Below are 12,500 nucleotides of genomic sequence, written 5' to 3'. Positions count from 1 at the left end.
ACTCCTACTAGTACACACACACACACACACACACACACATACACACACTTGTGTTTTTGTTATGCTTGTACTATTTATTTTGCAGAAAGGACTTAGGGCATGTATATTCTGTTCTCGTAGAACTGAAAGATACCACATCATTATTCAGCATCATTATTCCAGTGTTGAAGTAAAATATATTCAGCTGTGGTAGATTATCACCTCCCACACCCGTCCCTGCACCTCTGCTACCTTGGTGCTGCAGGAACGGTCCAACAGCGCAGCAGCAGTGCAGCATGCATGTCAAATCTAAGCTTTCTGTGCTTCTGCATCTACATCTGTACTATTTTTCCTGCATCTGAAAGGAAGGGGAGAGGGGAGGATGGGGTTGGTGATGACGCAAAAGACTGGAGGGATTTCTCAATGTATTTTGAATCGGTACATGATTTGTTTTGCCTGTTTATTGTTACACTTGTAAAAGGGGAAAGGGGAAAGGGGAGGAGGGAGGGGGGAGGAGGGAGAGAGGAAAGGGAGGGGAGATTGTTGCTTCTGAAGAACCGGCGGTTGGGTGGGAAGTGCTTGGGGCGGCTGTTATGGGATTAACAGTATTTGGGAAAAGGGGGTGGAGGGGTTTATTATTATATGTGGGTGCACTGACATGCTTTGTGTGTGTGCATGTGTGCTGTGTGTACTGCGTGTGTGTGTGTGTGTGTGTGTGCATACGTGTGTGTTGAGCATGTGAGTGCTTGCGTATGTGTGTGTTTGTGACTGGGGGGGAAGTGTGTTGGCAGGGGATTGTGTTTATTCCTGTCCTGGTTGTTCTCCATCCAGCTCTCTGGATTACAGAGAAAAATGTTGTGTGAAGAAACGCTGCTATTATAACTGTGTGTGTGCGTGCGTGTGTGTGTGTGTGTGTGTGTGTGTGTGTGTGCATATGCTTGCATTTGTCTGCATACATACAGGTGTGTGTGCGAGCCTCTGAGTTTATGCTACTCTATGAATGTGAATGAAATGCTTCTCATCACATACAGCAGCAGGACATTGGTGGCAACACTGCAGGTCCTATAGAGCAGGGCAGCAGAGACATCGGACACATACACACTCCTTCATTTACAGGCCTAATACACACAGACACCTTAATGACTTAGTCTTGTTTATTAAGGATCTTGTGCTCAGGTTGTGCCTCGAACCAAATTCAAGGCAAAACCTTGATTTTAGATTTTATTGGGTTTATATTTTGAAATGATGTCTCATGAAATCCAAGATAAAGTCCAAGAACATTTTTGTAAATGAGGCCTTTGATATACACACTGACTGACAAAGGTAGCAATATAATAGAATAGAATCAGTATGTACTGTATGTATATAAATTAAGCTTCTCATTACAAGATAGTATATATCCATCTAGATTATCCAAAAGATTGCTGCCTGATGTTCATTGCATACTGTAACTTATTTCAAAAATGCATTTGAATAGATCCACTCCTGTTACTATTTTGTGAGCAAGTTATCCAAGATCAATAATTATCAATAATTCAGTTAGAACAATATGGACAAAACTAATATCACTGTAATCCTGGGAAATAATTCCTATACCTATATATAACTATGTCTGCTTCTAAAAACTATGATGAAACTCTAATTTTCAATTAATATTCCCTAATTATATATTCCCTAATCTGCTGCTGCTGCATATTCCCCTTGCTTCTCCATTTTATCCATTGGGGCTGGACAGGTAGCCTTGCAGTCAAGGACATGGGGTTTTGATAAATTCAAAAATATGTGTACCAAATCAATCCCTATTGATTATTTCAGTGCCTCTACTTTTGTGAGTAAGTGGAAGGTTGCAGTCGTATGACATTCATGTGATTTTATTTAAAAGATAAGGCTGGTGTTTTTTAATGCATTGCTTACCATCAACAAATCCTATGAAAATAACAAAATCAGCAATGATTTTGTTTTGCCAACAAGTCTCGACCATGTAGCCGGTGCCCAATGAAGCCATGTCCCAGCAGCCATAGAACTCCATTGTATTAAAAAAACAATTAAAACACATCACAGAGCCATGCCGTTGCTCTGGGCAACATATTTCATCATCACGATGCACCGGGCCAGCCAACTTTTTCCTCAAACAACTTAATAAGCCAGCTGTAAACACGTTCTCAGGAAAGTAGTTCCATAGCACAGAAAATAGTCCCCGGCGTAATGAAGAATTTGTTCCCATTTGAATTTGATTTGGTAATAACTACAACAGCCTGACTTTTCGTGGTAACAGTTTTGAAACTATGTCTTTGTGAGCTGTATTTAAAGGTTTTTAGCTTACAATTGGAACCAATGACTTCCGGGTTGAAGGCTAAAAACGGTACGTGGCAAGTCAGAAAGTAACGGGAGTAGAGCAAACGCATTGTTGATTTTGTTATTTTCATAGGATTTGTTGATGGTAAGCAATGCATTAAAAAACACCGGCCTTATCCTTTAAGATGTTCAAAAATTAAATAACTGCAAACTCCATGGAGACAGCACAGCCTCTGATAGATGATCTTATCTACTTGTCTTGAATGATACTATGTTGTAATTGTTTTTCACTCTGTGTGTGTGTGTGTGTGTGTGTGTGTGTGTGTGTGTGTGTGTGTGTGTCTGTGTCTGTGTTTGTGTGCGCGCACATGCGTTTGCCTCCTCAGCTGCAGCAGCAGACCCAGTCACAGTGTTGTTGTCTCCTACTGGTGTCTGAAGACAACCACCAGCTCTTCTGTCAGGTCTCTCACACACACACACACACACACTCACACACACACACACAAACAATTATAGCAATAGCTTCTACCGTCTTCCATGGCCCAATAACCAGAGAGTAATTAGCCTTGTGACCATTAACCTTTGATTGACCTCTGACCTCTGACCTCTTCAGGTAGTTGGAGACAAAGTCCTGGAGGAGGAGATCAGCTTCCCGGTGAGTCCAGCAAAGACATTTATTCATTCATGTCATTATTCATTATTCATTATTCACTGTTCAGTCATTTGTTCATGCATTAATTGCTTGTTTGTTTGATCACTCCTTTGTTCAGTCATTTTTCATTTATTCATAAATTCATTCATTTATCACTTCAAACATACATCAATTCATTGACTTATTCATTTGTACATTTGTCAATTTTTTTGCTCATCTTTTAGCCATTCATTTATTTGTTCACTCATTCATTACACTGGGGGCCTTTGGGTGATCTAATAGACTCTGTTACTGAATACAGTTTTAGGGAGGTAAGCAGTGATTTTTAGTAAACTTTCAAAGCTACTTTCCTCGCCCTGCATGTAGATTCCCTTGACTGAGGCGACAGAATAAACCTCCCAGCTGTAATCCTGCATAATCCACAGCATGGGCTCTAATAAAGACATATGGGCAACGGAAGTAATCATTTCCTCTGAGTCTGAGAGGGAACTTTTGTCATACTAAGTCTTCTGCCCCGAGTCCTGGTGCAGATTTAGCATCGCCGCCACACATTTCTGCCAGGCTTTCCATGATAGTGTGAACAGACTGCGTACCCCAGGCTAAATGATGTGTGAAATCTTGATAATGGTTGGTGTGGAGAGATATTAAGACACATAACACACACCCTGGGTGGGCTATTTGTGCTAATTTAACAAGGGAGAATAAACAACATTTATTTATATATTTTACCCCAGAAAAAAACAACAGGGGATTTTTTTTTCCAGCGCTCCCTGCTTATTTTCTTGTCTTCCTGTCTCTCTCTCTCACTCTGTCTTTTCTTTCTCTCTCTCTCTTACTCTCTTATTCTCTCTCTGCTTCTCTTCTCTTTTTCTATTTCTGTCTCTCTCTTGCCATTTCTCTGTCTCTCCCTCTTTTCTCTCCCCCCTCTCTCTTTCTGTCTCCCACAATCCCTCCTTTCATCTTCACCACTGCCTCGTATTTGCTTTTCACCCTCCTGTTTCTCTCCCTCTCTCTCTCCCTCTCTCTCTCTGTTCAGCTGATGTTTGGACGGTTTGGTCAGGTTGTTGAGAAGAAGAAGTCTATCAGTCTTCAGGACATCAGCGCGGTAAGAGATCTATCTATCTATCTATCTATCTATCTATCTATCTATCTATCTATCTATCTATCTATCCATCTATCTATCTATCTAATCTGTTATCTCTCTGCCCCCCCCCCCGCAGGAGGAGCGTAGACAGTTGTCCAGCATGTTGGGCTGTGAGATCTCCTCCATGCTCTGTGTCCCGGTGGACAGCAGGGCCACTGGTCAGGTGGTGGCGCTAGCGTGCGCCTTCAACAAGCAGGGTGGGCAGAGGTATGTGTTTGCATGAGTGTGTCCATACTGTAGTCTAACATCTCTGGGGGTTTACATGGTCCATTTATGAGCAGTAGAATAGAGAACACTTTATTTGGATAGTCTAATGTTGATATTCAATTAACTATCAAGTGACAAAAAGTAGATGTTCAACATAGTGTCACCTGCCTATTTGGTGCATCTCCACAGACTATGTAACCCTAAGCCTGACCTTAGCCTAACCCTATTTCTAATCCTAACCCTAAAAGATTCAATCTAAACCCAGACATTGAATGTCTACAGGTTATTTTTCACACTATTGTATCACTTGAAACTCAGTAGACTTTTTACTGACACACTACAGTCACTTGATAGGAAGTTGAGTATCAACATTGGACTATAAAGTGTGGCCATAGAAGTTAGAGTAGAGTTCATGACCTTAGGGCAAAATGAAGCTCATTCAAAACCTGTTTTATAAAACAGATTGTTTCAGTCCTCAATTGATTGGCTGAGTCACGATCTAAGTTGTTGTAAAATACCTGATAATTGGACCCCTGTGACTGCATAACAGTTCATTTAAATATAAATGCACTAAGCGAAAATTCACCACTCATACCATTAATTGTGTCGCTTAGCAACCACGTTGCTTAGCTACTGTTCAAGGACCGTATTGCTTGGCAGAAGAGTACCATTTAATTATTATTGATTAAAAAGTAAAACATTTCTTACCATTTGTGTTGATATTGGATTAGACTGTCCTATTCTATAATAGCTCTTAGCTGTTCTGACATCACGGCTTCTCATGGCTTATGGCTGGAGGATATTAAAAATACTGGGTTGTCAATCTGAAAAAGAGGTTGCTTTATTAATTCCTGAAACGCTGACTTGCTATAGATATAAAGTTTTATCTTAATGTTGGGTGGGCTGATCAGTTCAGGTCAGCTGCTCAGATTTGTTGAGCTGAACAATAGAGACTGTGGAGCCGTTTCCTCTTTCTGCTCCACTGAAATCTGCTGCTATCTAGCAGAATGTATTGCATGCCCCTCATCTGTGTGTGTGTGTGTGTATGTGTGTGTGTGTGTGTCTGTGTGTGTGTGTGTGTGTGCGCGTGTGTGTGTGTGTGTGTGTGTGTGTGTGTGTGTGACCATGCAGATGGCTATGTGATGATCTAGAGTCAGGTCATGAGTCTAACAGCAGCCGAGCGGGTGGCTTGGCTGCCTGCTTTGGCACCATGTCTTGGCATGTATTTGTGTGTGTGTGTGTGTGTGTGTGTGTGTCTGTTTGTGTCTGCGTGAGTCTGTGTGTGTGTGTGTCTGTTTGTGTCTGCGTGAGTCTGTGTGTGTGTGTGTGTGTGTGTGTGTGTGTGTGTGTGTGTGTGTGTGTGTGTGTGTTTCTGTTTGTGTCTGCGTGAGTCTGCGTGTGTGTGTGTGTCTGTTTGTGTCTACATGTGTCTGTGTGAGAGAGAGAGAGAGAGAATGTGTGTGTTTGTGCATGTGGCCAGGAGCAAGCCTGCTATCTCCTGAATACAGGAGTCTGTAAGAAACTACTCCAGCTATGAATGTGTGTGTGTGTGAGAGAGAGAGAGAGAGAGAGAGAGAGAGAGAGAGAGAGAGAGAGAGAGAGAATATTTGCAATTAAAAGGGTGAGAAGAGAGGAATCTGTGTTATTGTGTATTATGTTTAGTTTGCTTTCAGATGACATTTTAGCTTAAGATCCTGACATTTTTAAGTCGATGTCTGTCTGTCTGTCTCTGTCTCTCTCTCTCTTTCTTTCTCTCTCTCTGTCTATCCATCTATCTATCTATCTCTGCCTCTTGCTATGCCTTTCTCTCTCTCTTCCTTCCTTCTTTTCTCTCTAACTCTCTCTTTCTCTTTGTCAGAGAGCATATGTTCCTACTTATATTAAAGTGCTGGGAGATTAGTGTCTTTTATCTCCTTTCTCCACATCATCTAACTACACACACACACATCTCACAGGCACACACACACACACTACGCACGCTTCACACATTCATGCGCTCACATACAATCTCGTTCTTTCGCATGCTCTCTCTCACTCTCTCTCTCTCTCTGAAGACTAAGACAGATGAGAAGGGATCATATCCCATAATTTCTCCCCCTGCCATCGGCACTGATGACAGAGCAGGCATCTCATTACCATAGTAACAGCAGCAGGATTATGGTAGCAACTGTGCATTAAGTGTGATAAATCTATGCTTGTCTCGAAGCACACTCATCCAGATTTTAGTACGGCCATATATCTAAAAGATACATCCCTACATTATATGGATAGCACATCTATATTCAGAGTTTGCTGAAACTTCTTCCTGCCTGGCTCCCCAAATGAGTCATTAAGCCTTTTACGCAGGTGCATGAAAACATATTGCTACTCTTGGCATGTTTGGACCCACCAGCAATAGGACCATAACTCATTTTGGGTACCAACAGATAAAAAACACTACACACAAACCATCACAAACATCTGGAAAAATCTGGTTTTACACTTGTTTTTTACACCAGTTGAGGGGGCATAGTGGGGTATAGCTACCTTAATATGTAAGGAGAGGAAATACACTGAAGATGTTGTAGGCAACACAAACATGATGATCTCATGATAAGCATGTTCCCTTAGCTGCAAGATGAGGATTGTAGGAAGTCGAGGAAAGGGTGACCAATAGGAAAGGTTTTAATGATGCTTCTCATAGAACCAGCTGTAAGTAGGGAGGTTATCTTTCCTCAGTAATGACAGGACCTAATACTGCTGCTGTGGCTTTGAGCAGCCACAGCCAGTACACATGTGCTAACCTGCAAGGACAGGAAATTAAATTTAGCTGTCACATTCTGACACAAGGAAATTAAAAATACTTCCATTAAGTCATTGTGGTTGTATCTGTCCTTGTAGAAATTAAGCATACACACTGTATGTCAGTGGTTCCTCGGGACCCCGAGTACTACTGGTTTTCATTCTAGCCATCTAATAGAGATTTACACCTGGGACGCCAGGTGAATGCAATTAACTAGCTGGAAGCAAAGGAAAAACATCATCAGTACTCTGGGTCCAGAGGGTCGGAGTGAATGGTTACACTCTCTCTGTAGAAACTCTATCCTCTATATCAGTGGTTAATCTCAACCCCGGTCTTGGGACCCAGAGCGCTGCTGGTTTTCATTCTCACCATCTATTCAGAGCCTGATTCACACCTGGGACGCCAGGTGAATGCTATTAACTACCTGATAGGATAGAAAACCTGATAGTCTGGACCCTGAGGACCAGGACTGAGAACCACCGCTGTGTGTAATTCAACTGAATGTCAATCACGCTCTCAGGCAGAGGACTTGTACTCCGCTCCTGCCTTCAACAAAGTAATGTGCCACTGCCCCCTGTAGGCGAGGAAAGCTAACTGCAGGCAATCATCGGCATCACTGCAGATGATTTGGCTCATCACTCTTCATTTGACTGCTTAATGCTGTCGAGTTCACACACCGTTTGCTTTTGAAGGCGTGACAGTTACAATCACTAGCTACAGGAAACTGGGGGTTGGTCCAATTCCCTCCTGGCTCAGTCTCTTGAAAATATTGATTTTCTCTGAAAGTCATTGCCACATATCAAAAGTAGGTGACATTTTTCAACACATCTGTCAGTCCAGTTAAACACAGTACATTACTTGTCTCAAAATTTACATTACTAGCAACACATGTTCACACAACATAACATATGGTGAGTCAAAGTGTTGTTTGCTAACTATGGTACATGAGTTTCATTTGTCTGTGTGTGTGTGTGTGTGTGTGTGTGTGTGTGTGTGTGTGTGTGTGTGTGTGCGTGTGTATTTTCTCCTGCAGACACACAGAGGCAGATGAGCATGCCATCCAGCACTGTTTCTGTTACACTTCCACGGTCCTCACCTCAACTCTGGCCTTCCAGAAGGAACAGAAACTCAAAGTGGAGTGCCAGGTATAGCACTCGCTCATACACACATACACACACACACCCCCACTCACACACACACACACACACACACATGCATACATAAATATGCATGAGGTTGTCATCTAAGGAGCTTCTCAAATCCACTGTTTTTCTACGTAGGCGCTCTTACAAGTGGCCAAGAACCTCTTCACCCACTTGGGTAAGTCTTTCTTCTTTCTCTCTCTCTCTCTCTCTCTCAATCTGGCTGCGTTACTTACTGCAATGGTTGCAATGGTTGTAAGATAATTTGTGTTAATGGGCTATATTTAAGGAATGGCCCTGTGAAATGATGGGTGCAACTTAATTGAATGAGGTAATCCCGACCCTAAAGGTGATTACACATGAGGATCATAACCATAAAATCAGTTGCAAAAGGACGTTAAAACCAATGGCCCCACCTGTCTCTCCTATGATTACAATTAGACATTTAGCTCACGTTTTTATCTAGAGCACTTTGGAATAAGAGCAAACAGCAGATTAAGTCACTGATGAATCACCATGACTGCAAGTAGTTTCCAATAAAGAAGTGAGAGAACTAACAGTGTGCTGCTGGGATCAAGAAAGAGATAGAGGGAGGATTTCATCCACTGGCAAAGCAAACTCCCTACAACTGTACATTACTGTTGATTACAAAAGCTCATATCAGCTTGTACTGCTGATACATCAATACTCATGGTGTAATCTCTCTGTTTTTGTCTGTGTGTGCTCTGCTTTCTCTGTTTTCCTTTCATTCGTTCTCTTTTTTTGCCCCTGCGTCTCTCTGTTTCTCTGTTCTCTATCTCACCTCTTTGTCCTTCCACTGTATGCTCTCTAACTATGCTCTCTCTCTCTCTCTCTGTCTCTCTCTCTCTCTCTCTCTCTCTCTCTCTCTTTCAGATGATGTGTCAGTGCTGTTGCAGGAAATTATAGTGGAGGCCAGGAACCTCAGTGATGCAGAGATGTAAGCACTCTGATTGATCGTCAGAGGGATCTTTCAGCGTGCGTGTGTGTGTGTGTGTGTGTGCGTGCGTGCGTGCGCACGTGTCTGTGTATATTGCGAACATTTTTATCTCCCTTCATTGGCAAAGGCTATCATTTGGCAATTTGTTCTTGACGGACTTGCCTCGTTTAATAAAGGTTACGAAATGAATTGAGATAAAATAAAATAAGATAAAACAAAATTAATGATACACAGACAACACTCATTCCCTCATTCATCTCTCTCTCACTCTCTCTCTCTCTCTCCGTAGCTGTTCTGTGTTCCTGCTGGATCGTGTCAGCCATGAGTTGGTGGCCAAGGTGTTTGATGGAGGTGTAGTTAGTGATGAAGAGGTACAACACACACACACACACACACACGCACACACACATATACTCACTCACTCACTCACTCACTCACTCGTTTAATCTTCATGAGCTGATGTGTTTCACAGTGTTGATGTGCATGATGACATGAACAGTGTCTGTGTGTGTCTCTGTGTGTGTGTGTGTGTGTGTGTGTGTGTGTGTGTGCGCGCATGCATGAGTGCAGAAGGAGTTCCGTATCCCAGCAGACCAGGGTATTGCGGGCCATGTGGCGACCACGGGTCAGATCCTGAACATCAAGGACGCCTACTCCCACCCTCTGTTCTACCGCGGAGTGGACGACAGCACCGGCTTCAGGACCCGCAACATCCTCTGCTTCCCCATCAAAGATGAGAACAACGGTATAGAAACAGGACCGGTCGTCTTCACTCACACACACCAACCTGTTTCTGTTCTGCTGTAGGGCTGCAACTAACTATTATCATTATCAATTAATCTGTTGATTATTTTCTAGATTAATCGATCATTTAATAATCATTTAGTCTATAAAATGTCAAAAATAATGACAAATGCCCATCAGAAGTGATTCACCCAAAGTATTCATTCTATAATGATATGAAACAGAGAAAAGCAGCAAATCTTAGCACCTGTGAAGCTGTAACCAGCAAATGTTTGGTATTTTTACTTGATAAATGAATAAAACAATTAATCGATTATCAAAATTATAGTTTTCTGTCGATCGACTAATTGATTAATCGACTAATCATTTGAGTTCCAGCATCTGTAATGGGAGGTGTCCACTTACAGTAATATCAGCAATAACATACCTGCTCTCACCTTTTTCCCTCTAACATCCAAGCTAGGTTTCTCTATAGGTGCTCTCCCAAAATAGCATTAGAAAGAAAGAAATTACATCCTGTGTTTTGGCTAAATGTCAAGGTGCAGTGCAGCGAACACTTTGGTCAGGCAACCGTCTTCAGTGCGTACCATACTTGCAACTTACATAAGAAACCTCCTACACTTCATTTTTGATAATGTTCCCTATTCTTGCTTTGTCCAAACAGGCAAACATTAGGTTCTGTGCAGTTTGTCCCTGTTAAGACAACCATGTGAAGCTCTGATCTCTGCGAGTTAAAAATGAGATCGTTTTGTGCCATTAAGTGAGGTTCCAGGGTGAAATTAGGCAGAACCAGCAGACTTATTTGATACAAACCCTGTTCTGCACCTCTGATCGTCACATTATATCCCTCAGTTTCTCATCCCTGACTCTCTTCTTCCCTCCCTCTCCTCCTCCCTCGCTAAATCTCGCTCCTTGCCACTTTCCATTTGTCCTTATCCTCGACTTTCTCTTCCTCCATCCATCACTCCCCTCCCTCGCTCCTCTCCTGCCTTAACTCTTTCCCTCTTGCCTCCCTTGATTTCCCTCCTTGCCTTCCTCCCTCTTTCCCTCGCTCTGTCTTTCCCTTTCTCCCATTCCTTCCTCCCTCCCTCTCTCTCTCCTTTCCTCTGTCTCTCCTAGAGGTGATTGGGGTGGCCGAGTTGGTCAATAAAACCAACGGGCCGTGGTTCAACCGCTTCGATGAGGACCTGGCCACAGCCTTCTCCATCTACTGTGGCATCAGCATCGCCCACGTGAGTCTCTCCTCCCACTCTCACCTTCATACACACTGGCTCCTTGTATACAGTGCTGGCTAGTCAACAAGACCACTCACACACACAGCTTGATTTTATATACGTATTGTATATAATATACGTATTGTTACATCATCTATGATAATCCCATTCACCTTCACCCTCATTGATTAATTTAGTGAGCGTATTTAAAGGCTGCTCACAAGCACAAAGCCTGATCGAATACTAGGTGCAAAAATAGCTTTAGAAAGATGAAAATGATGTATTATTGTACCACTGTGGGTGGGTGTCTCTCACCTTCACTCTCCTACAAAATAACTAATTTAACTTTATGTAATTACAGCCCTGCTTTACAAGTATTAAGCTTGGCTGGATGAAAACAGCCACAAAATCAAACAATGACAATGTGTTATCGTATCAGAATTACCCATGAGTTCTCTTCATTTTTACCCTCATCCAAACTATCGGTCTGACTTAATTCTCAAAACACAATATGATTAGTATTAGTAATAGTAGTAATAATAGTAGTAGTAGTATTAGTGTTAGTATTATTATTATTATTATCACATTGATCCTTCTCATCAGATTTTGATGCAATCGCTATCAGAAATGTATTTCATTATTTGAAGAGACTCATTATCATTCATCAGATTTTACTACTTTTTCTTCCTTACTGCATCTGCAAAACATTCATTTTAAAGAGTGTTTTGTGTTGAAATGTATCCTTTGTATACCCACAGACACACTTGCAAACACTTAACTTGGCTGCACAGATACAAAATAAAATAAAGTTTACGAAGATAATAACATATGCAGGATATCCTTCATTATGAGTCCCTCACACCTTCTCAAAAAATGGAACCAGTTCAAACCAGTTTACTGCTTCACTTGTAGTAAAATGCCTGGTCAAGGCAGACTGGAGCAAACTCTCAGGAGAAATTCAAAGGGATTCAGTCTGTGATGGACTGACTGGCTTTTATGGTGTGTAGGTATTGTATGACTGCTGCAGAGCCATTCACACACATTCAGCTGAATTACTTTATACAGCTTGTGAAGATGATGATGATGATTGTGATGATAATTACAGAGGCTTTTCTAGAACTAGAGATTTTTGTTTGCAAATATCTATCAGTACCTTCAACAACTTATCCATGGCTGTATTCTCTGTCGTTCAAAAAGTTAGTCAAAAAGTTTGTCAAACTTTGATTGATGATGAAACTTTGTCAGCATATGACTCCGGCTCATGTCAGTCACTTTCACCTTCACACCAGAACTATTTACTAATTCAAATAGATTCAATCTAATTGGATTGAATTCTGTTGCCTCTTACAATGGAACCGCTCATCTCTCACCCCAGGCAGTCAA

General features: G+C 41.8%; 1 protein-coding gene across 1 annotated transcript in view; it reads left to right on the top strand.

Annotated features, from left to right (window-relative positions):
• pde2a (phosphodiesterase 2A) overlaps positions 1-12,500 on the top strand; it is a 43,422-nt gene that overhangs the window by 18,308 nt on the left and 12,614 nt on the right. Inside the window, exons 10-19 of the mRNA XM_078284261.1 lie at positions 2,661-2,735; positions 2,888-2,929; positions 3,963-4,031; positions 4,147-4,277; positions 8,093-8,204; positions 8,340-8,379; positions 9,096-9,159; positions 9,449-9,530; positions 9,730-9,904; positions 11,023-11,135. Of these exons, the coding sequence (XP_078140387.1) occupies positions 2,661-2,735; positions 2,888-2,929; positions 3,963-4,031; positions 4,147-4,277; positions 8,093-8,204; positions 8,340-8,379; positions 9,096-9,159; positions 9,449-9,530; positions 9,730-9,904; positions 11,023-11,135 (903 nt within the window). The remainder of the gene's footprint in view (positions 1-2,660; positions 2,736-2,887; positions 2,930-3,962; positions 4,032-4,146; positions 4,278-8,092; positions 8,205-8,339; positions 8,380-9,095; positions 9,160-9,448; positions 9,531-9,729; positions 9,905-11,022; positions 11,136-12,500) is intronic.

This window comes from Centroberyx gerrardi, chromosome 6, assembly GCF_048128805.1.
Source record: "Centroberyx gerrardi isolate f3 chromosome 6, fCenGer3.hap1.cur.20231027, whole genome shotgun sequence".
Lineage (NCBI taxonomy): Eukaryota > Metazoa > Chordata > Actinopteri > Beryciformes > Berycidae > Centroberyx > Centroberyx gerrardi.
Note: the sequence above shows the minus strand (reverse complement) of the source record. Positions and strands in the feature narration are given on the sequence as shown.